General features: G+C 47.4%; 1 protein-coding gene across 1 annotated transcript in view; it reads right to left on the bottom strand.

Moving 5' to 3' along the window:
- The window catches only part of pcdh15b (protocadherin-related 15b), a 1128636-nt gene that overhangs the window by 434847 nt on the left and 671034 nt on the right, over positions 1 to 22755 (bottom strand). The window contains exons 7-8 of the mRNA XM_078413191.1: positions 9827 to 9987; positions 2646 to 2801 (exon numbers count right to left, since the gene is read on the bottom strand). Coding sequence (XP_078269317.1) covers positions 2646 to 2801; positions 9827 to 9987 — 317 coding nt within the window. The remainder of the gene's footprint in view (positions 1 to 2645; positions 2802 to 9826; positions 9988 to 22755) is intronic.

The following is a 22755-nucleotide window of genomic DNA, read 5'->3' on the forward strand; positions in this document are numbered from 1 at the left end:
CTGCTCAACACTCCGCAGAGCCCCACCATCTTCACTCTCTGCAAAACCACTGACTTTTGTATCATCAGCAAACTTGCCAATCTTGCCCTTTATGGTCTCATCCAAATTATTGATGTCGATGACAAACAGTAATGGGCCCAGCACCGAACCCTGAGGCACACCACTAGTCACAGGCCTCCAGTCCGAGAAGCAACCTTCCACCATCACCCTATGCTTCATGGAGCCAATTTGCTATCCATTTGGCTATCTCCCCTTGGATCCCATCCGATCTAACCGTCTAGAGCAGCCTACCATGCGGAACTTTGTCAAATGCCTTACTGAAGTCCATGTACACAACATCGACAGCTCTACCCTTATCGACCTTTTTGGTCACGTCTTCAAAAAAATCAATCAGATTTGTGAGACACGACCCCCACGTACAAACCCATGCTGATTATCCTAATCAGCCCTTGCCCAGCCTGTGTATCCTTTACCCTCAGAATACTCTCTACTTACTTACTGACTACAGATGTTAAGCTTACCGGCCTATAGTTCCCAGCATTTTCCCTGCAGCCCTTCTTGAATAGAGGCACAATATTTGCCACCCTCCAGTCTTCCGGCACCTCTCCTGTATATTTAAGGAGGACTCGTAAATATCAACCAGGGCTCCCGCAATTTCCTCTCTAGTTTCCCACAATGTCCTCGGATATATCTGATCAGGCCCTGGAGATTTGTCTGCCTTCAAACACAATATTACCTTCAGTACTTCTTCGACGGTAACCCTGACTGCTCTCAAGACACTTCCACTGACAGCTCCAATTTCCCCCGTCCTGCTGTCTTTCTCCTCGGTAAATAGTTGGACCTCATTTAGGACCTTGCCCATCTCCTGTGGCTCCACACAGAGGCGACCGCTTTGATTCCTGAGAGGTCCCACTCTCTCTCGAGTTACCCTTTCCCCCCTTATGTACTTATAAGATCTTTTGGGATTGTCCTTAATGCTACCCGCCAGAGCTATCTCCTGGCCTATTTTTGCCCTTCTGATTTATTTTTTTAGTTGACTCCTTGGTTCCCGAAACTCCCCCAGAGGTGCACTTGATCCCAGCTGCCTATACCTGTCCCATGCATCCTTCTTCTTTTTGACTAATGTCTCAATTTCCCTCGTCAGCCAAGCTTCCTGACGTTTGCCTGCTTTGCCCTTCACTCCAATGGGGACGTACACATCCTGAGCTTTCTGTCATTATTTGCTTCAGACAGGCCATGGTTTGACAACTATCGTGATGGCAGGAGTGTGTTATGAATAATAAAACGGAGTGCTCTTTAATCGGTTGCCAAATGACCTCCATCTGTGCTGCGATAAATAAGTGAAACCCAACTCAAGATGACTGAATCAAACCTCCATTGGCTTTGGCAGAGTGAGGAATCTGAGGAAAGACATTCTAGCCTTAGAGGGAGTACAGAGAAGGTTCACCAGATTGATCCCTGGGATGGCAGGACTTTCATATGAAGAAAGACTGGATAGACTAGGCTTATACTCGCTGGAATTTAGAAGACTGAGGGGGGATCTTATAGAAACATATAAAATTCTTAAGGGGTTGGAGAGGCTAGATGCGGGAAGATTGTTCCCGATGTTGGGGAAGTCCAGAACCAGGGGTCACAGCTTAAGGATAAGGGGGAAGTCTTTTAGGACCGAGATGAGAAAACATTTCTTCACACAGAGAGTGGTGAGTCTGTGGAATTCTCTGCCACAGAAGGTAGTTGAGGCCAGTTCATTGGCTATATTTAAGAGGGAGTTAGATGTGGCCCTTGTGGCTAAAGGGATGATGGGGTATGGAGAGAAGGCAGGTACAGGTTACTGAGCTGGATGATCAGCCATGATCATATTGAATGGCGGTGCAGGCTCGAAGGGCCGAATGGCCTACTCCTGCACCTATTGTCTATGTTTCTATGAGATGGGCAACTTGTTCATTAACCTTTATGAAATCGTGTTGCCTACTCTTTGTGTCACTGAAATTTCGCCCCATCAAGTCTACCCCGCCATTCAATGAAGGCTGATCTATCTCTCCTTCCTGACCCCATTCCCTTGCCTTCTCCCCATAACCCCATGTCATCTCTCCAAAGGTGCTGCCTGTCTCGCTGAGTTACTCGAGCATTTTGTGTCTATCTCCAGTCCAACACTGTTCACAGAAGGCAGTGGGGGCCAATTGACTGGATGCTTTCAAGAGAGAGTGAATTTGTGTACATTGGGCGTGCAAGCAAAGAATTTCACTGTGCCTCGTCACATGTGACAATAAAGTATTCCATTCCACCCACTCCATCCCACATTTGGCTCTCAGGGCCAACGGAATCGTAGGGATATGGGGAGAAAGCAGGAACGGGGTACTGATTTTGGATGATCAGCCATGATCATATTCAAAGGCGGTGCTGGCTCGAAGGGCCGAATGGCCTACTCCTGGACCCATTGTCTATGTTTCTGTTTCTATGTTAATACTCCCTCCTCATGGCAGAAAGAAACCAAAGTGAATTTTAAAAGAAACTAGACCAAGTGGACCCGTTGGGTCCAAACCTCTCCTGCATTGGTACAGCACCCTCTCCTCTCCCTCTCCCCCTCCCCCCTCCCCCCTCCCCCTCCCCTCTGGACAATTGATCATCCTCATATGAGCACCTACCTCATTGATTTCCACATGGTATCGCGACCGCTGGAAAGATGGAGAATTGTCATTCCGGTCTTTGATTATAATCCGCACTTCGTGTTTGATGACACTCCCAACTCGCAGGTTGACACAGTCGAGCACAACGACAATGGACTGGATATTGAGCGGAGGCTATTGACAAAGATATTAATAAAATATTCATATTAAAGGCTAATACTAAAAGGAAGGTTTCAGCGTTTCCAAACACAAGGCCTATTCCACAAACCACATTGAAACAGTCATGGAGTGAGAGTCTCACAGCGTGGAAACAGGCCCTTCGGCTCAACTTGCCCACACCGACCAGCATGTCCCATCTACACTAGTCCCACCTGCCTGCGTTTGGCCCTTACAACTCTAAACCTGTCCTGTCCATGTACCTGTCTAAATGTTTCTTGAAGGTTGCGATGGTACTGGCCTCAACCACCTCCTCCGGCAGCTCGTTCCATACACCCACCACCCTTTGTGCGAAAAGGTTACCCCTCAGGTTCCTATTAAATCTTCCCCCCCCTCACCTTAAGCCACTCGGCTTCACAATGGAAACATCTCATGGTTGAAATGGACCGGTGGCGTTTCAGGTCAGGACCCTTAGTAGAGTTTAGTTTAGGGATGCAGCGTGGAAACAGGCCCTTCAGCCCATGCAATGGTTCTATCCCACACTTCCAGGGACAATTTACAGAAGCCAATGAACCTACAAACGTGCACGTCTTTGGAATGTGGGAGGCAACCGGAGCATCCAGGGGAAGGTCTCTGGGAGAACTTTCGAACAGCACCCGTAGTCAGTATCAAACTCAGGTCTCTGGCATCATGTTTGGCACAGGCGTTCCTCTGAGCCGCACTGTTTCATGTGCTATGTCCTAAACAAACGTCACTGTTGAATTAACACGTGAAAATCTCAAGGCAAAGGTGGCAGACATCACCTGTGAGACTAAGAGGTGCAGTGGAGCTCTGAACGCGCTTATACTGTGAGTACTTTTGATCAACACATTCGATTCTACCGTCTCAACTTCACAACCACAAAGAAACCTCAATTTTCTGCCAGTAATTGAAATGGCCATCCATGCAATTAATTGAAAATAACATACAGCAAAATGAACGTAAAGCAAAATAATATCCACAAAGACCATTGACTTGTCCAACACGAACAAAAACATATTTTGTCCTTTGTTTTGAAGTTGATTGATGTTAAACCCCTAGACTAACGCTAATAGGCTGAGTAAAGATTAGGCCGCATATACAACACTTTGAATTTGCTTTGGAAGCAACTTAAATTTCATTGATGGTGGTAGCGTGATGCCTTACAACACCAGAGACCCGGGTTTGATCCCGACTACGTGTGCGTGTCTGTACAGAGTTTGTACGCTCTCCGCGTGGGTTTCCTCCGAGATCTTCGCTTTCCTCCCGCAATCCAAAGACGTACAAGGTTTGCAGGTTAATTGGCATGGCATAAATATAGAAAAATCGTCCCTGGTGTGTGTAGGGTAGTGTTAACGCACGGGGACTGCTGGTCGGTGCGGATTTCGATCTGCTTCCGAGCTGTATCTCTAAGCTAAACTAAAAGTTATTTTCTACGTTAGCGCACGCCATCATTACTTTAAGCAGACTAAATCCAGAAACACACCTATCTGGTGTCCTCCGGAGGCCAAGTCAATGGATATTTTTAAAGCATAGACAGATAGATTCCTGATTAGTGCAGGTGTCAGACGTTATGGGGAGAAGGCAGGAGAATGGGGTTAGGAGGGAGAGATAGATCAGCCACGATTGAATGGCAGAGTAGACTTGATGGGCCAAATTGCCTAATTCTGCTCCTATCACTCATGACCCTATGACTAGTTAAACTTGGCATCATGCTCGGAGTAGATTTTCTGGCCCGAAATGGCCTGTTGCTGTGCTCAGCTGGTCCACGTTCTTTCATTTTCGCAGCTGAATATTTAGCAACGCCAACTTTATCAAACGCCAGCACACTCTGTCACTTGATGGCAAAATGCAAATGTGACTTGTTTCGTGCGGAAATTTTTCCATTTGAAATGTGCGCATTTAAAAAAAAACAATCAGATCGTTCACGAGAGGATTGGCGGTGGCATTTTTTGCAAAATGAATCAGAACAACTCACAATTCCGAGGGGCTGGAAATGGGTCGCGGTAATGAAATTCATTAAAATGCCCATCTCTAATGTGACTAAAATGTGCCAAACATTCCCGACATTACGCAGATGAGAAACGTTAGCCAGGGTGTTGAAATCAATGAATCCCTGCATTTTGAGAAGCTTTCACCAGACAAAGGTTCACAGGTTCAAAGGAGCGATTCTGGAGCATAGGGGCATAGGCACTGCCACAAGGGACAAAGGAGAGCCTTGGAGATAGAGTAATGCAGCATGGGAACAGGCCCATTGGCCCACTGAGTCCATGCACACCATCAAACACCCATGAACACCAAAGATACTAGAGGAACAAGATGGACCACTCCGTTGAAATCGCCTATACTGAAGTGTAGTACGCAAAGGAGCCATTTTAGTAAACAAAACCCGCCGTTCGTTATGCCTCTCGCAGTGTAATCAGTGTTTGGGGGAACAGTATGCGTGATTATACCATTAAAATGCAGAATATATCTCATCTATCAATTCACAGATTTTTGTTATTTTTCTTTTTAAATGTTTCTGCAAGTTTCTGCCTACTAAAATGGCGCCATGACATACTACGTTTTTTAGGGTTGAGTGGTCTATCTTGTTCCTCTAGTATCTTTGATTAACACTAATTTGGTCATATTCTCCCAATGTTCCCATCAATGATCCATTGTTCAGTTCTAGACTGTGGGCCAATTAATCTACATCGTTGACATGTGTCCTCGATGTGTACATCATTTGAGATGTGGAGAATAGAACAGTGAAGTACGGGAACAGGCCCATCAGTTTAGTTTAGCTTAGCTTATTGATGCAGCGTGGAAAGAGGCCCTTCGGCCCATCGAGTCCAGGCCGACCAACAATCAATGACGTCCCACTGCACACTGGTTCCGTCCCGCGCTCAAGGGACAATTTACGGAAGCCAATTAACCTACAAACCCGCACGTCTTTGGGATATGGGAGGAAACCGGAGCACCCGGAGAAAACCCACGCGGTCACAGGGAGAACGCGCAAACTCCAAACAGACAGCACCCGCAGTCAGGAAGGAACCCGGGTCTCTGGCGCTGTAAGCGCTGTAAGCCCTGTAAGGCAGCAACCCTACCGCTGCGCCCGGTGTTATTTTTGTTCATTTGCTACTATCAACCTTTGTGGTTTAGAAACATAGAAACATAGAAAATAGGTGCAGGAGTAGGCCATTCGGCCCTTCGAGCCTGCAGCGCCATTCAATATGATCATGGCTGATCATCCAGCTCAGTAACCTGTACCTGCCTTCTCTCCATAACCCCTGATCCCTTTAGCCACAAGGGCCACATCTAACTCCCTCTTAAATATAGCCAATGAATTGGCCTCAACTACCTTCTGTGGCAGAGAATTCCACAGACTCACCACTCTCTGTGTGAAGAAATGTTTTCTCATCTCGGTCCTAAAAGACTTCCCCCTTATCCTTAAGCTGTGACCCCTGGTTCTGGACTTCCCCAACATCGGGAACAATCTTCCCGCATCTAGCCTGTCCAACCCCTTAAGAATTTTATATGTTTCAATAAGATCCCCCCTCAGTCTTCTAAATTCCAGCGAGTATAAGCCTAGTCTATCCAGTCTTTCTTCATATGAAAGTCCTGCCATCCCAGGGATCAATCTGGTGAACCTTCTCTGTACTCCCTCTAATGATCTTCAATGATCCTTCAATGATCTGACGATTATGCCCAGCCTGTTTTATCTAAACCTCAACACACGTGTTTTGTAAAGGCTTGGCACAGCAGCTCAGTGAATGCTTGAGTGCTGAGAGGAAAACCTGTTTGCTCAGTTAAATGTGTGTGCCATGTACAATTCACCTTACAAGCAAGAGCTGCCGCTACCTGACAGACTTCCCCCTCATTCGCCTTCAGATCCTCCTGTTATCTTAATTCATTCCGGCAGCCGCCTTGTGCAAAGTCAGATGCCTGACTTTACAACAGCAAGCGATCCCGAGGATCTATTTTCATGTACCTCTTTCGGAGACGGTGCCTGTAAATTGATCTGCTCTCTTTCTTCATCCTCTCTTTGTGGACTGTCTAACAACAAGGATGCGTCCTTGGACTGTCAAAAGCCACGAGGACTGAGAGTGAACACCTGCTTTTAACCGTGTCGCGGCACGCTGGCGCAGCGGTAGAGTTGCTGCCTCGCAGCGCCAGAGACCCGGGTTCGATCCCGACGATGTGTGCTGTCCGTATGGAGTTTGTACGCTCTCCCCGTGACCTGCGTGGGTTTTCCCCGGGTGCTCTGGTTTCCTCCCACACTTTGTATCCATATTGTTTTGATGTGGTTATGCTTTATTCTTAATTGTTATCTGTATGTTTGTGTTGTCATTTGTGAGCGGAGCACCAAGGCACATTCCTTGCATATGCACATACTTGGCCAATAAACTTATTCATTCATTCATTCATTCATTCATTCATTCATTCATTCAACCATTCATTCATTCACTCCAAAGACGTTCATGGTTTGAGGGTGGGTAAAGATTGTAAATTGTCCCTAGTTTGTGTAGGATAGGGCTAGTAAATGGGTGATCGTTGGTCAGCACGGACTCAGTGGGCCAAAGGGCCTGTTTCTCTGACTCTTAACTAAACTAAACTCATTGGGTGATTGCAGGTCTGGTCAATGAGGGTCCACATGGTGCCATGGTCTTGTTGAAAGTAATCAGGGTCAGCGAAGCTTCACCCCTGCAGCTTCTGAGGAAAACTTTGACCGGGAGACATAGCCCATGACACTAATTTTGCCACGAGACAAAAGTGCAAATCCAAAATCCAAAAGCATTCAAAGATGAAATAAACTGATTTTTTTTAAATGCTAAAAAAAAATCCCAGCACGTCAGGCAGCATTTGTGGAGAGAGAAAAAAACCCACCAAGAGTTAACATTTGATTGAAGACCTTTCGTTGGGACTGGGAAGGAAAGGAAGCAGATTCCCACAGGAGGGTGGAGATGGGATGGGTGGACAAAGGGAATAGAGGAAGGCCTAGAAAGCCAGTGGAGGCGGCACGGTGGGGCAGCGGTATAGTTGCCACCTTACAGTGCTTGCAGCGCCAGAGACCCGGGTTCGATCCTGATTACGGGTGCTGTCTGTACGGAGTTTGTACGTTCTCCCCGCGACCTGTGTGGGTTTTCTCCGAGATCTTCGGTTTCCTCCCACACCAAAGACATACAATTGACTTGGTATGACTGTAAATTGTCCTTAGTGTGTGTGGGATAACGTTAATGTGTGGGGATCACTGGTCATCGCGGACTCGGTGGGCCGAAGGGCCTCTTTCCACGCTGTATCTGTAAACTAAACTAAACAGTCAGGCTGACACTGAGTGACCAGGGCAAGCCTGAGACGTCAGCGCCTCTTCCAGGCCATGAACTTCCTTGGCCTGCGCCCACATACAGGCAAAGACTGAGCCGCCTGGATAATCCAGAGACCACCAGCGCTGTCTCTCCAAGCCCTAAAACTGAGCCGTCAGGATAAGCCTGAGACCGCCAGCGCCTCCTCTCGAGGCAAGGGTGAACTACAGGGAGAAGCCTGAGATCGTCACGCTTTCTTCGAAGAGCAGGACTGGCAACCCATGTTGTCCTGGACATCCACAATAAGTTCATAACTTATAGGAGCAGAATTAGGCCATTCGGCCCATCAAGTCTACTCTGGCATTCAATCACGGCTGACCTATCTCTCCCTCCCAACCCCATTCTCCTGCCTTCTCCCCATACCCCCTGACACCCCTACTAATCAAGAATCTGTCAATCTCCGCCTTACAATTATCCATTGACTTGGCCTCTAGAGCGTTCTGCGGTAAAGAATTCCACAGATTCACCACCATTAATCAGACGGTTCATAATGAAACTCTGGCATTTACTGGCAATTTCTAGCCAAGAACTTTTGAAAACTGCTCACCACATCCATACACGTTGTCAATGGCAGAATTGTGTTGGACAGAAGACCATCAGACCTTAAAGCATCGGTGCAGAATTCGGCCATTTGGCCCATTGATTCAATCGTGGCTGATCTACTTTTCCCCTCTCAACCCCATTCTCCTGCCTTCTCCCCGCTACCTTTGATGCCTACCTTTCTAAACATGGTGCCAAGGGATATGGGGAGAAGGCAGGAGAATGGGGTTAGGAGGGAGAGATGGATCAGCCATGATTGAGTGGCGGAGTAGACTTGATGGGCCGAATGGCCTAATTCTGCTCCTGTCACTTATGACCTTATGACCTAATCAAGAGCATAGAGCAATTAAATTTCTAATTTTATGTGAGGTCACCTCAAGAACCCCAGAAATACTTGTTCAGAGTTCTCCCGAGTCAAGTCAGAGAAAAAACTAATAAAAGTGAACAGCAAAAAAAGATGTTTGAGGACATCCTCGCATGATGTTAATCTGCATTACGACCAGGAAATTAAACAATGCAGGTGACTTTTTATAGACAATAGACAATAGGTGCAGGAGGAGGCCATTAGGCCCTTCGAGCCAGCACCGCCATTCAATGTGATCATGGCTGATCATCCACAATCAGTACCCCGTTCCTGCCTTCTCCCCATACCCCCTGACTCTGCTATCATTAAGAGCTCTATCTAGCTCTCTCTTGAATGCATCCAGATAATTGGCCTCCACTGCCTTCTGAGGCAGAGAATTCCACAGATTTACACCTCTCTGAGTTAATTTTTTTCCCCTCATCTCAGTTCTAAATGGCCTACCCCTTATTCTTAAACTGTGGCCCCTGGTTCGGGACTCCCCCAACATCGGGAACATGTTTCCTGCCTCTAGCGTGTCCAATCCCTTAATAATCTTATATCTTTCAATAAGATCCCTTCTTCCCGCCATTCCGGAAATTAACCTGGTGAACCTACGCTGCACGCCCTCAATAGTAAGAATGTCCTTCCTCAAATTTGGAGACCAAAATTGCACACAATACCCCAGGTGTGGTCTCACTAGGGCCCTGCACAACTGCAGAAGGACCTCTTTGCTCCTTCTTAAACTGTGGCCCCATTTTATAAAAGAAGTGCGTCTCCTTTGAAGGAGGTTATATACTTACATCTCGGTCAAGGACTCTTCCAGTGCTGTTTAAATACAGTTTCTGGTTGACAGCGTCCAGGAGCACCCAGTAATCATTGTTTCCTCTCAGAGACAAGGCGATAGTGGGGTTTGGGCCACCAGCATAACCCGTGATTTGCAGGTTGTCCACGAGCAGTGTTCCTGTCATGCACATTGAGAAAATAAGAGAGAAAGCAGTTCACTAATAGAATTCAGAGAAATAAGATCAGCACATGGTTTATGTTGCCCCCGTGTTTCATGAGTTGACAATTGCACAGTTGCTAATACGATCATAGTTATGGAGGCACGGTGGCGCAGCGGTAGAGACGCTGCCTTACAACAGACAACAGACAATAGACAATAGGTGCAGGAGGAGGCCATTTGGCCCTTCGAGTCAGCACCGCCATTCAATTGTTGGTTTAAAGTTGGTCTGCCTCAATGCAGACCTTTTACTTTGAAGAGAATTCTGTCCCGATTCTCCAGTATTCAACAAAACTGACTTGTTCAAAAATCTGTCCCCAACATCTGTCCTGAATATCCTGCACTCAACAAAAGAGTGGCTGCACATCAGGACAGGACAGACACAAAACGCTGGAGTAACTCAGCGGGACAGGCAGCATCTCTGGAGAGAAGGAATGGGTGACGTTTCGGGTCGAGACCTGAGACCCTTCTTCAGAACTATTTTTTGGGGTTTCAAACCCTTCTTCAGGCTTCCATCCTGGCAAGCAATTAATGCGATGGCTGATGGGGAGAAGTTGCCCTTGAACCTGGAGGTGACCATTCACGGGGTCCTGCACCTTCTTCCTGAGGGCAGCAGCAATTTGAGCGGCGCGGTGGCACAGCGATAGGGTGGCTGCCTTACAGCGCCAGAGGCCCGGGTGCTTGGTGTTGAATTACTTCAGTCACTCTGGACCAAAGATACTAGAGGAACAGGTAGATGAGACTAGGTCAGGGAGAATGGTCGGCGTGGACTGGTAGGGCCGGACAGGCCTGTTTCCATGCTGTAGTTGTTATATGTTATATGTTATATGTTAACAAGATAGACCACTCAACCCGTAGTATGTCATGGCGCCATTTCAGTAGGCAGTAACTTGCAGAAACATTTAAAAAGAAAAATAACAAAAATCTGTGAATTGATAGGTGAGATATATTCTGCATTGTAATGGTATCATCACACATACTGCTCCCCCAAAACACTGATTATACTGCGAGAGGCATAGCGAACGGCGGGTTTTGCCTACTAAAATGGCGGCCGTTACGCTCCTTTGCGTACTACACTTCAGTGTAGGCGATTTCAACGGAGTGGTCCATCTTGCTCCTCTATCATCTTTGCTCTGGACTACGGCTATCAATGGGGCAACAGTTAGGTACTGAGCTTTTCTGCAATCGAAGCGGCAGGTAACTCAACACTGATGTCTCCACTTCCCCTCTCAAGTCAAGTCAAGTCAAGTATATTTGTCACATGCACATACACGATGTGCAGTGAAATGAAATGCACTGGGGTACTTCCTGTGCTGATGCCTTCTGTGCCTGACTAATTGCATTTCTTCCTGAAATAATTTTAACCAGGAAAAAATTTACCACCGTTCTCATTGCTACTTGATTCCACTCGCAGCGTTTGAAATTAATGTCAGCAGAACATTCATTTAATCTGGACTAATTTTCCAACTTTAGATAGTTCCTCTGTCCCTCTCTTCCCCTCCTCCTTCCCAGATCTCCCTCTATCTTCCTGTCTCCACCTATATCCTTCCTTTGTCCCGCCCCCCAGACATCAGTCTGAAGAAGGGTCTCGACCCGAAACTTCACCCATTCCTTCTCTCCCGAGATGCTGCCTGACCTGCTGAGTTACTCCAGCATTTTGTGTGTGAATAGTTCCTTCTTCCTACATGTTCCCTGGCTCTATGTTTGCCGCAATTCAAGTTGTATTTCAAAACCATAAAATGGATCTTCCAAACTATATTTCAACTTAATTGTCAAATTTCAAATGATTGCCAAATGCCCGAACAGCTTTTTAAAAATGTTAATGTCTTAATAAATCACGGAATGTATCAAAAGCAGATTTTTACAGTCTTGTATTTTTCTTCCATCTTAATGCAAAAGTCATTGGAAACGCTCGGGTGAAAATGCCGGTGACATGCATCACTTCCACATGGCATCTCATCAGAATGCTGATTAAATAGAGCAAGAGAAATCTTACAAATTGACATGTTTAACAAATGGAACATCACATCAGCCACGAGTCAAAGCAAAACATTTCAAGTGGGACCCATTTTCAATATCCTGACATCGAAACCTTCAGTGACAGGGCAGAAGGGGAATTATTGAGATTTTTACTTAGAACTGTCACTCCGGTTCCATCAATGTTAAAACAAGAAAGAAAATATCACTGACGACAACGAACGCGTGCCCCAAGTCTGTTGTAATCGTAGTTTATTGCAACGCATTTATTTCGGTAAGGTTTGCAACAACGTTATACTTATGTAGCATAAGAAAATAACTGCAGATGCTGGTACAAATCTTATTTACTTATTTACAAATCAAATTATACTTATGTAGTACGTGTGTGTGTGTGCGTGTGCGTGTGTGCAGGAACGAACCGCAGATGATGGTTTACACCAAAGATGCACAGAATGCCGCAGTAACTCAATGGGTCAGGCAGCATCTCTGGAGCCACAGGAAGTCCACCCAGAGTGGAAGTGGAGACGCCGTGTTGAGTTACCTGCTATTATGATTGCCAGTGATTACAGAAAAGTTCAGAAACTAGCTGTAGAAACATAGAAAATAGTTGCAGGAGTAGGCCATTTGGCCCTTCGAGCCAGCACCGCCATTCAATATGATCATGGCTGATCATTCAAAATCAGTACCCCGTACCTGCTTTTTTCCCCCATATCCCTTGATTCCGTTAGCCCCAAGAGCTAAATCTAACTCTCTTGAAAACATCCAGTGAATTGGCCTCCACTGCCTTCTGTGGCAGAGAATTCCACAGATTCACAACCCTCTGGGTGAAATGTTTTTCCTCATCTCAGTCCTAAATGGCCGACCCCTTATTTTTAAACTGTGACCCCTAGTTCTGGACTCCCCCAACGTCGGGAACATTTTTCCTGCATCTAGCCTGTCCAATCCCTTAAGAATTTCATACGTTTCTATAAGATCCCCTCTCATCCTTCTAAATTCCAGTGAATACAAGCCCAGGCAATTCATTCTGTAGTCCCGTTATTACCCATAGCCCAGAGTGACTGAAGTAATTCAACACCAAAAGCACCCGGGTCTCTGGCGCCGTAAGGCAGCCACTCCATCGCTGTGTCACCGCTCCGCTCATCTTTCTGCTTCCCTCGAGAAGAAGGCACAGGAGCCTGATAATGGCTAGCTCCAGGCTCAAGGACAACTTCTCCCCATCAACCATCACACACTCTTGAACCACCCTGCAGAGGCCCAACCACACCTCACCTCAGCACCAAACTAATACAGACTTTGTGTGACTTGTGTTGAAGTACAAGGTTGCATTAAGTACTTTAGCGTGAACTGTTATGGTCTCGTTTGATAATTTATTGTCTATTTATTTGTCGTGTTGTTGTGTTTAATGTGCCTGCAAAGCTGCAATAAGCACGGCACGGTGGCGCAGCGGTAGAGTTGCTGCCTCATGGCGCCAGAGACCCGGGTTTGATCCTGACTTCGGGTGCCGCCTGTACGTAGTTTGTACCCACGTTTCTTCCCACTCTCCAAAGATGTGCAGGACTGTAATTAATTGGCTTTGGTAAAAATTGGAAATTGTCCCTAGCGTGTCGGACAGAGCTAGTGTACGGGGATCGTTGGCCAGTCTGGACTCGATGGGCCGAATGGCCTATTTTGGCGCTGTATCTCTAAACTAAACTAAACTAAACTAAAAACTAAAGCAAGAAGGCTCTAGTTCCGCCCCTATCTGGGATATCTGGGTTTCAACAAGCCCAACCTAATGCTTCTTGCTATCAGAACAGGGTTTCAATACAAAGCTGCTGAAACAGGCAGTCCCACCCACCCAGTGTCAAGGAATGCTGTCAAAAATAGACTGATTAACGCACATCAGAGAATACACATTTCCACTGTCTCTCATCGTTTTCTTTTTTTCTGTTGTTTCATTCTCTACACGTGTCTTGCAAGGCATTAAGTTCTCCGACAATTGTTGGTTTAAATCTGGCCTGCCTCGATGCAGACCTTTCACTTTTGAAGAGAAATCTGTCCTGAATCACCTGTTCAACAAAAGTGCAGATTCTGCTTTAAATCGAAGATAAAACGCAAATTGCTGGAGTACCTGAGCGGGACAGGTAGCATTTATGGAGAAAAGGAATAGGTGACATTTCGGGCCGAGACCCTTCTTTCAGACTGAGATTTAAGGGAGAGGGAAACTAGAGGTATGGAAAGGTACAGAACAAATCAGAGACGGCACAGATGCATCAGGGTTTGGTTCTGAATTCGGTTTTAAAACAAAATTGGGGAGCAGAATACCGGAATTAAACATAGAAACATAGAAAATAGGTGCAGGAGGAGGCCATTTGGCCCTTCGAGCCAGCACCGCCATTCATTGTGATCATGGCTGATCATCCAAAATCAGTAACCTGTGCCTGCCTTCTCCCCATATCCCTTGATTCCGCTAGCCCCATGAGCTCTATCTAACTTTCTTTTAAATTCATCCAGTGAATTGGCCTCCACTGTCTTCTGTGGCAGAGAATTCCACAAATTCACAACTCTCTGGGTGATAAAGTTTCTTCTCACCTCAGTTTTAAATGGCCTCCATCTTTATTCTTAGACTGTGGCCCCTGGTTCTGGACTCCCCCAACATTGGGACCATTTTTCCTGCATATAGCTTGTCTAGTCCTTATATAATTTTGTACGTCTCTATAAGATCCCCTCTCATCCTTCTAAACTCCAGTGAATACAAGCCCAGTCTTTCCAATCTTTCCTCATATGACAGTCCTACCATCCCGCGGATTAACCTCGTGATCCTACGCTGCACTGCCTCAAGAGCAAGGATGTCCTCCCATAGCTATATAGCTATCTTGACTACACCTCTTCCCACCCTGTTTCCTGTAAAAACTCTATCCCCTACTCCCAATTTCTCCGTCTACGCCGCATCTGCGCCCAGGATGAGGTGTTCCACATTAGGGCATCGGTGATGTCCACATTCTTTAGGAAACGGGGGTTCCCCTCTTCCATTATAGATGAAGCTCTCACTAGGGTCTCCTCTATATCCCGCAGCTCCGCTCTTGCTCCCCCTCCCCCAATTCATGACAAGGATAGAGTTCCCCTTGTCCTCACCTTCCACCCCATCAGCTGTCTCATACAACAAATTGTCCACCAACATTTCCGCCACCTCCAACGGAATCCCACTACTGGCCACATCTTCCCATCTCCACCCTTTCCGCTTTCCACAGAGACCGTTCCCTCCGTAACTCCCTGGCCCACTCGTCCCTTCCCACCGAAACCACACCCTCCCCCGGGCACTTTCCCCTGCAACCGCACGAGATGCAACACCTGTCCCTTTACCTCCCCCCTCAACTCCATCCAAGGACCCAAACAGTCTTTCCAGGTGAGGCAGAGGTTCACCTGCGCCTCCTCCAACCTCATCTACTGTATCCACTGTTCCAGATGTCAACTTATCTACATCGGCGAGACCAAGCGCAGGCTCGGCGATCGTTTCGTTGAACGCCTTGGCTCAGTCCGTCTTAACCAACCTGATCTCCCGTTGGCTCAGCACTTCAACTCCCCCTCCCATTCCCAATCCGACCTTTCTGTTCTGGGCCTCCTCCATTGTCAGAGTGAGGCCCAGCATAAATTGGAGGAACAGCACCTCATATTTCGCTTGGGCAGTTTACACCCCAGCGCTATGAACATTGACTTCCTACTTCAGGTAGTCCCTGCTTCCCCTCTCTATCCCCTCCCCCTTCCCAGTTCTCCAACTAGTCTTCCTGTCTCCGACAACATCCTATCTTTGTCCCGCCCCCTCCCCTGACATCAGTCTGAAGAAGGGTCACGACCTGAAATGTCCTTCTCTCCTGAGATGCTGCCTGACCCGCTGAGTTATTCCAGCATTTTGTGTCTACCTGCTGTTGTCCTTCCTCAAATTAGGAGACCAAAACTGCACACAGTACTCCAGATGTGGTCTCACCAGGGCCCTGTACAACTGCAGAAGGACTTCTTTGCTCCTGTGCTCAAGTCCTCTCGTTATGAAGGCCAACATGCCATGAGCTTTCTTCATTTCCTGCTGTACCTGCACGCTTACTTTCAGTGACTGGTGTACAAGGACACCCAGGTCTCGCTGCACTTCCCCTTTACCTAATCTCACACCATTGAGATAATAATCTGCCTTCTTGTTTTTGCTGCCAAAGTGGATAACCTCACATTTATCTACATTATACTGCATCTGCCACGCATCTGCCCACTCACTCAACCTGTCCAAGTCACCCTGCAACTTCCTAACATCCCCTTCGCAGTTCACACTGCCACCCAGCTTTGTGTCATCTGCAAACTTGCTAGTGTTACTTCTAATTCCATCGTCCAAATCATTAATATATATTTTAAATAGTTGCGGCCCCAACACCGAGCCTTGTGGCACTCCACTCACCACTGCCTGCCATTCTGAAAAGGGCCCGTTTATTCTTACTCTTTGCTTCCTGTCTGCCAACCAATTCTCTTTCCATGTCAACACCCTTACCCCAATACCGTGTGCTCTAATTTTGCTCACCAACCTCCCGTTTGGGACCGTATCAAACGCTTTCTGAAAGTCTAGATACACTACATCCACTTGCTCTCCTTCATTCATTTTACTTGCCATAGCTTCAAAAAATTCCCGAAGATTAGTCAAGCAGGATTTCCCCTTCATAAATCCTTGCTGACACGGACCAATTATTTTGCTGCTATCCAAATGTGCCGTTAATAATTGACTACAGTTGGCTTGTGTTAATGTGCGGGGATTTGCTGGTCTGGGTGGGCTGAAGAACCTGTTTCCGCACTGTGTCTAAAAACTAAACTAAACAAAACTAAATACGATAACAAAAGAATATCATAATTTATACTGCCTCGATCTTTCCTAGTCTTGCATGCCTGATAGATTTAAATGCACTAAACAATATATTTAAAAAATAATGAGCCACGTACAAAATATCGATCAACTGAAAAAAATTAATAGGTCTATAAAATGTTTATGATAATGTTTGAACAGAACTTTCCAGAGAATGTGATGAAATATTTCAAGAAGCAATTTTCTTTCCGATGTATATCAATGCATGCCATTATCCTTTAAAAAGCACGGTTAAAATTTTACATCAGTATTGATCTTCTAAATAACAAGAATATACCAAATATAAAGCATTACTGATAAGGCTTAATTAATCCTTTATTTGAATTACCAAAACACATTGTTGACTCTTGGGATAAAAATAAACTGAATACACCTGTGTAGGAAGGAACGGCAGATGCTGGTTTACACCAAAGATAGACACAGAATGCTGGAGTAACTCAGCGAGACAGGCAGCACCTCTGGAGAGAAGGAATGGATGTCGCCTTCAGTCTAAGGAAGGGTCTCAACCTGAAGCGTCACCCATTCCTTCTCTCCAGAGATGTTGCCTGTCCCGCTGAGTTACTCCAGCATTATATGTCTTATCTTCAATTTAAACCAGCATCTGCAGTTCTTTCCAACACGGGATGAATATTGACTTCTTTAACTTCAGGTAACCTTTGCTTTCCCTCTCTCTCTATCCCTCCCCATCCTAGTTCTCTGACCAGTCTGACTGTCCTTCTGATTACATTTCGAAGGTATTTATTCACAAAATGCTGGAGTAACTCAGCAGGTCGGGCAGCATCTCAGGAGAGAAGGAATGGGCGACGTTTCGGGTCGAGACCCTTCTTCAGACTGATGTCAGGGGGGCGGGACAAAGGAAGGATATAGGTGGAGACAGGAAGATAGAGGGAGATTTGGGATGGGGGAGGGGAAGAGGGGGACAGAGGAACTATCTAAAAATTCCCCTTCTGATTACATTTTATCGTTGTTTGCCTTGTTGTCAGCTTACCCGAGCTGGCTCGAAGGGCCGAATGGCCTACTCTTGCACCTATTGTGTATTGTCTAACAGTGATCAATTCTACATTTTCCTTGACCTTCGTGTCCTTTGATCTCTCATTTTCACGCCTTCCCTTTGCATGTCCATGTCTCTCTCTCCCCTGACTCTCAGTCTGAAGACGGGTCTCGACCTGAAACGTCACCCACTCCTTCTCTCCAGAGATGCTGCCGCCTGCCCCGCTGAGTGACTCCAGCATTTTGCGTCTACCTTCTGTTTAACTTTGACTAAAGTTGTTTTTTTTGCCTTGTTTGGAAAGGTCCTCGGTCTCCTTCGGGGATTGCTGTGTGGCGTAACACTCCATTAATGAGAATAATATGCCACAAAAATCTTTTTGGCAACAGTTGCGCAGTTTGGCAAGGGGGCAGCACGGTGGTGCAGCGGTAGAGTTGCTGCTTTGCAGCGCCAGAGACCCGGGTTCGATCCTGACTACGGTTGTTGTCTGTATGTACTTTATACATTCTCCCCGTGACCGCGTGGGTTTTCTCCGAGCTTTCGATTTCCACCCACACTCTAAAGACGTACAGGTTTGTCGGTTAATAGGCTCGGTATAAGTGTAGAATTGTCCCTTGTGCGTGTAGGATAGTGTTAATAGACAATAGACAATACACAATAGGTGCAGGAGTAGGCCATTCAGCCCTTCGAGCCAGCACCGCCATTCAATGCGATCATGGCTGATCACTCTCAATCAGTACCCCGTTCCTGCCTTCTCCCCATACACCCTCACTCCGCTATCCTTAAGAGCTCTATCCAGCTCTCTCTTGAAAGCATCCAACGAACTGGCCTCCACTGCCTTCTGAGGCAGAGAATTCCACACCTTCACCACTCTCTGACTGAAAAAGTTCTTCCTCATCTCCGTTCTAAATGGCCTACCCCTTATTCTTAAACTGTGGCCCCTTGTTCTGGACTCCCCCAACATTGGGAACATGTTTCCTGCCTCTAATGTGTCCAATCCCCTAATTATCTTATATGTTTCAATAAGATCCCCCCTCATCCTTCTAAATTCCAGTGTATACAAGCCCAATCGCTCCAGCCTTTCAACATACGACAGTCCCGCCATTCCGGGAATTAACCTAGTGAATCTACGCTGCACGCCTTCCATAGCAAGTATATCCTTCCTCAAATTTGGAGACCAAAACTGCACACAGTACTCCAGGTGCGGTCTCACCAGGGCCCGGTACAACTGTAGAAGGACCTCTTTGCTCCTATACTCAACTCCTCTTGTTATGAAGGCCAACATTCCACTGGCTTTCTTCACTGCCTGCTGTACCTGCATGCTTCTTTTCATTGACTGATGCACTAGGACACCCAGATCTCGTTGAACTCCCCGTCCTCCTAACTTGACACCATTCAGATAATAATCTGCCTTTCTATTCTTACTTCCAAAGTGAATAACCTCACACTTATCTACATTAAACTGCATCTGCCATGTATCCGCCCACTCACACAACCTGTCCAAGTCTCCCTGCAGCCTTATTGCATCTTCCTCACAATTCACACTACCCCCCAGCTTAGTATCATCTGCAAATTTGCTAATGGTACTTTTAATCCCTTCGTCTAAGTCATTAATGTATATTGTGCAGAGATCGCTGGTTGTCGCAGACTCGGTGGGCCGAAGTGCCTGTTTCCGCACTGTCTCTCCAAACGAAACTACACAGAATTTAGTGTGTGGGAAGGAACTGCAGGTGCTGGTTTAAACCAAAGATAGACACAAAAAGTTGGAGTTACTCAGCGGGACAGGCGGCATCTCTGGAGAGAAGGAATGGGTGATGTTTCGGGTCGAGACCCTTCTTCAGGCTGACTGACTAAAGTTGGCATTATGAGCAGTGAGCACCAACTTGCTCCAGCAGCACCTTAAGTTCTCGAAAGGTCTTTGAAAATGGTGCAGAAAACAGGAGTGAAGTAAAACCGCGACAATCCGTCATCTGATTGGGGGGGGAAATCCTGTTTGTTCAGCGTCCAGCTCACTCATCGACCGGCCGAACGGAAGACTCGGCGGATTGCGGCCTGCAGAGGGAGCCGCCGAGCCGGTCCCCTGCTCGTTGGCCCTGGGGGACCGCCGGCCTGGAAGGGGGAGTCGCCCTGCTCGCCTCCCCTCCCCCCCCCCCCCCCGAAGACCAGGATACGTTTGGGGGGAGCGGAGACGGGCCAAACGTAGGCAGGTGGGACTAGTGCATCTGGGACATGTTGGCCGGTGTGGGCAAGTTAGGCCCAAGGGCCTGTTTCCACGCTGTGTCTCTGCGGCCAGTGACCGGGAGGACGGGGCCAACGACAACGGACAAGGAGTGAGGCCAGTTGCAGAGGAGAGGGAACTAGGGTCTGCCCTCCAGATCGAGATTTGTACCCCCGGGGAACAATGAGCGAGTGAGGAGAGGGGGCGTGGCGTCCAAGGACGGAGATGGCTGGAGGCCCTAAACAGCCTGGGACTCGCCTGGAACCGGCGCCGCTCATAAGAACTGGAGCGTGGACTTTGGAGAGGGTGCCAGAACCCTTCAATATCATGGAAACGTAGAAACATAGAAAATGGGTGCAGGCCATTCCAGAACCAAGGGCCACAGTTTAAGAATAAGGGGTAGGCCATTTTGAAAGGAGATGAGGCAAAACCTTTTTCACTCAGAGAGTTGTGAGTCTGTGGAGGGCAGTGGAGGCCACTTCACTAGATGTATTCAAGAGAGAGAGTTAGATAGAGCTCTTAATGATAGCGGAGTCACTCCAATGCCTCCACTGCCATTCAATCGTGGCTGATCTATCCATCTATCTATCTTTCCCTCCCAACCCTTCTCCTGCCTTCTCCCCATAACCCGACACTGGTACTAATCAAGAATCTACCAATCTCTGCCTTAAAAATATCCATTGATTTGGCCTCCACAGCCTTCTGTGGCAATGAATTCCACAGATTCACAACCTTCTGACTAAAGAAATTCCCCCTCATCTCCTTCCTAAAGGTAGTGTAAGAAAATAACTGCAGATGCTGGTACAAATTGAAGGTATTTATTCACAAAATGCTGGAGTAACTCAGCAGGTCAGGCAGCATCTCGGGAGAGAAGGTATGGGTGACATTTCGGGTCGAGACCCTTCTTCAGACTGATCCTAAAGGTATGTCCTAAAGGTATGTCCTAAAGGATGTCCTAGGACATCCTAAAGGTATGTCCTTTAATTCTGAGGCTATGACCTCGCTTCCTAAACTCCACCACTAGTGGAAACATCCTCTCCACATCCACGCTATCCAGGTCTTTCACTGTTCAATGTTTCAATAAGGTCCCCCCCCTCATCCTCCTAAACTCCAACCAGGACAGGCCCAGTACCGTCAAATACTCATGGAATCACAGCGTCATAGAGCCATAGATTGATACAGTGTGGAAACAGGCCCTTCGGCCCATCTCGCCCAAACCGGCCAACAATGTCCCAGCTACCCTAGTCCCACTTGCCTACGCTTGGTCCATATCCCTCCAAACCTGGCCTTTCCAAGTACCTTTCCGACTGTTTCTTAAACGATGGGATAATCCCAGCCTCAACTACCTCCTCTGGCAGCTTGTTCCATACACCCACCACCTTCTGTGTGAAAAAGATACCCCTCGTATTCCTATTAAATCTTTTCCCCTTCACCATGAACCTGTGTCCTCTGGTCCTCGGTTCCCCTACTCTGGGTAAAAGACTTTGTGCATCTACCCGATCTATTCCTCTCATGATTTTGTACACCTCTATAAGATCTCCCCTCATCCTCCTACGCTCCATGGAATAGACAATAGACAATAGGTGCAGGAGGAGGCCATTCGGCCCTTCGAGCCAGCACCGCCATTCAATGTGATCATGGCTGATCATTCTCAATCAGTACCCCGTTCCTGCTTTCTCCCCATACCCCCTGACTCCGCTATCCTTAAGAGCTCTATCTAGCTCTCTCTTGTATGTATTCAGAGAATTGGCCTCCACTGCCCTCTGAGTTCAACAGAGCTTTATTTGTCATTCGGTACCAAGGTACCGAACGAAACTACATAGCAGTCACACACAAAAAAGAACACAAGACACATGACCCCAACACAAACGTCCATCACAGTGACTCCAAACACCCCCTCACTGTGATGGAGGCAACAAAACTTCCACTCTCTTCCCCACGCCCACGGACAGACAGCTCGTCCCTGACCGACCCGCACAGTCCCCGCAAGGGGATGGAAGTCCCCGCGGCCGAGTCGCACGGCCGAACCGGGCGATGCAAGGCCCCGCGACCGAGCCGTGCGCAGCTAAGTCCCGCGGCCGAGCCGCACCGGGCGATGTTAGGCCCCGCGGCCGAGCCGCACCGGGCGATGGAAGGCCCCGCGGCCAAGCCGCACCGGGCGGTGTTAAGTCCAGCGGCCGAGCCGCACCAGCGATGAAAAGTCCCGCGGCCGAGCCGCGCCGGGCGATGTTAGGCCCCGCGGCCCGGGCACTGTTAAGTCCAGCGGCCGAGCCGCACCAGCGATGTTAGGCGGAGGCAGAGAATTCCACAGATTCACAACTCTCTGACTGAAATTTTTTTTCCTCATCTCCGTTCTAAATGGCCTACCCCTTATTCTTAAACTGTGGCCCCTGGTTCTGGACTCCCCCAACATTGGGAACATGTTTCCTGCCTCTAATGTGTCCAACCCCTTAATAATCTTCTAATAGAGACCCAGCCGACTTAACCTCTCCCGATAGCTCACACCCTCTAGTCCTGGCAACATCCTCGTAAATCTTTTCTGAACCCTTTCGAGCTTGACAATATCTTTCCTAAAACATGACGCCCAGAACTGAACAGAATATTCCAAATGCGGTCTCACCAACGTCTTATACAACTGCAACTTCTAGACTCAATACTCTGACTGATAAA

The sequence above is a fragment of the Rhinoraja longicauda genome, chromosome 16 (genome assembly GCF_053455715.1).
Source record: "Rhinoraja longicauda isolate Sanriku21f chromosome 16, sRhiLon1.1, whole genome shotgun sequence".
Taxonomy (NCBI): Eukaryota; Metazoa; Chordata; class Chondrichthyes; order Rajiformes; family Arhynchobatidae; genus Rhinoraja; species Rhinoraja longicauda.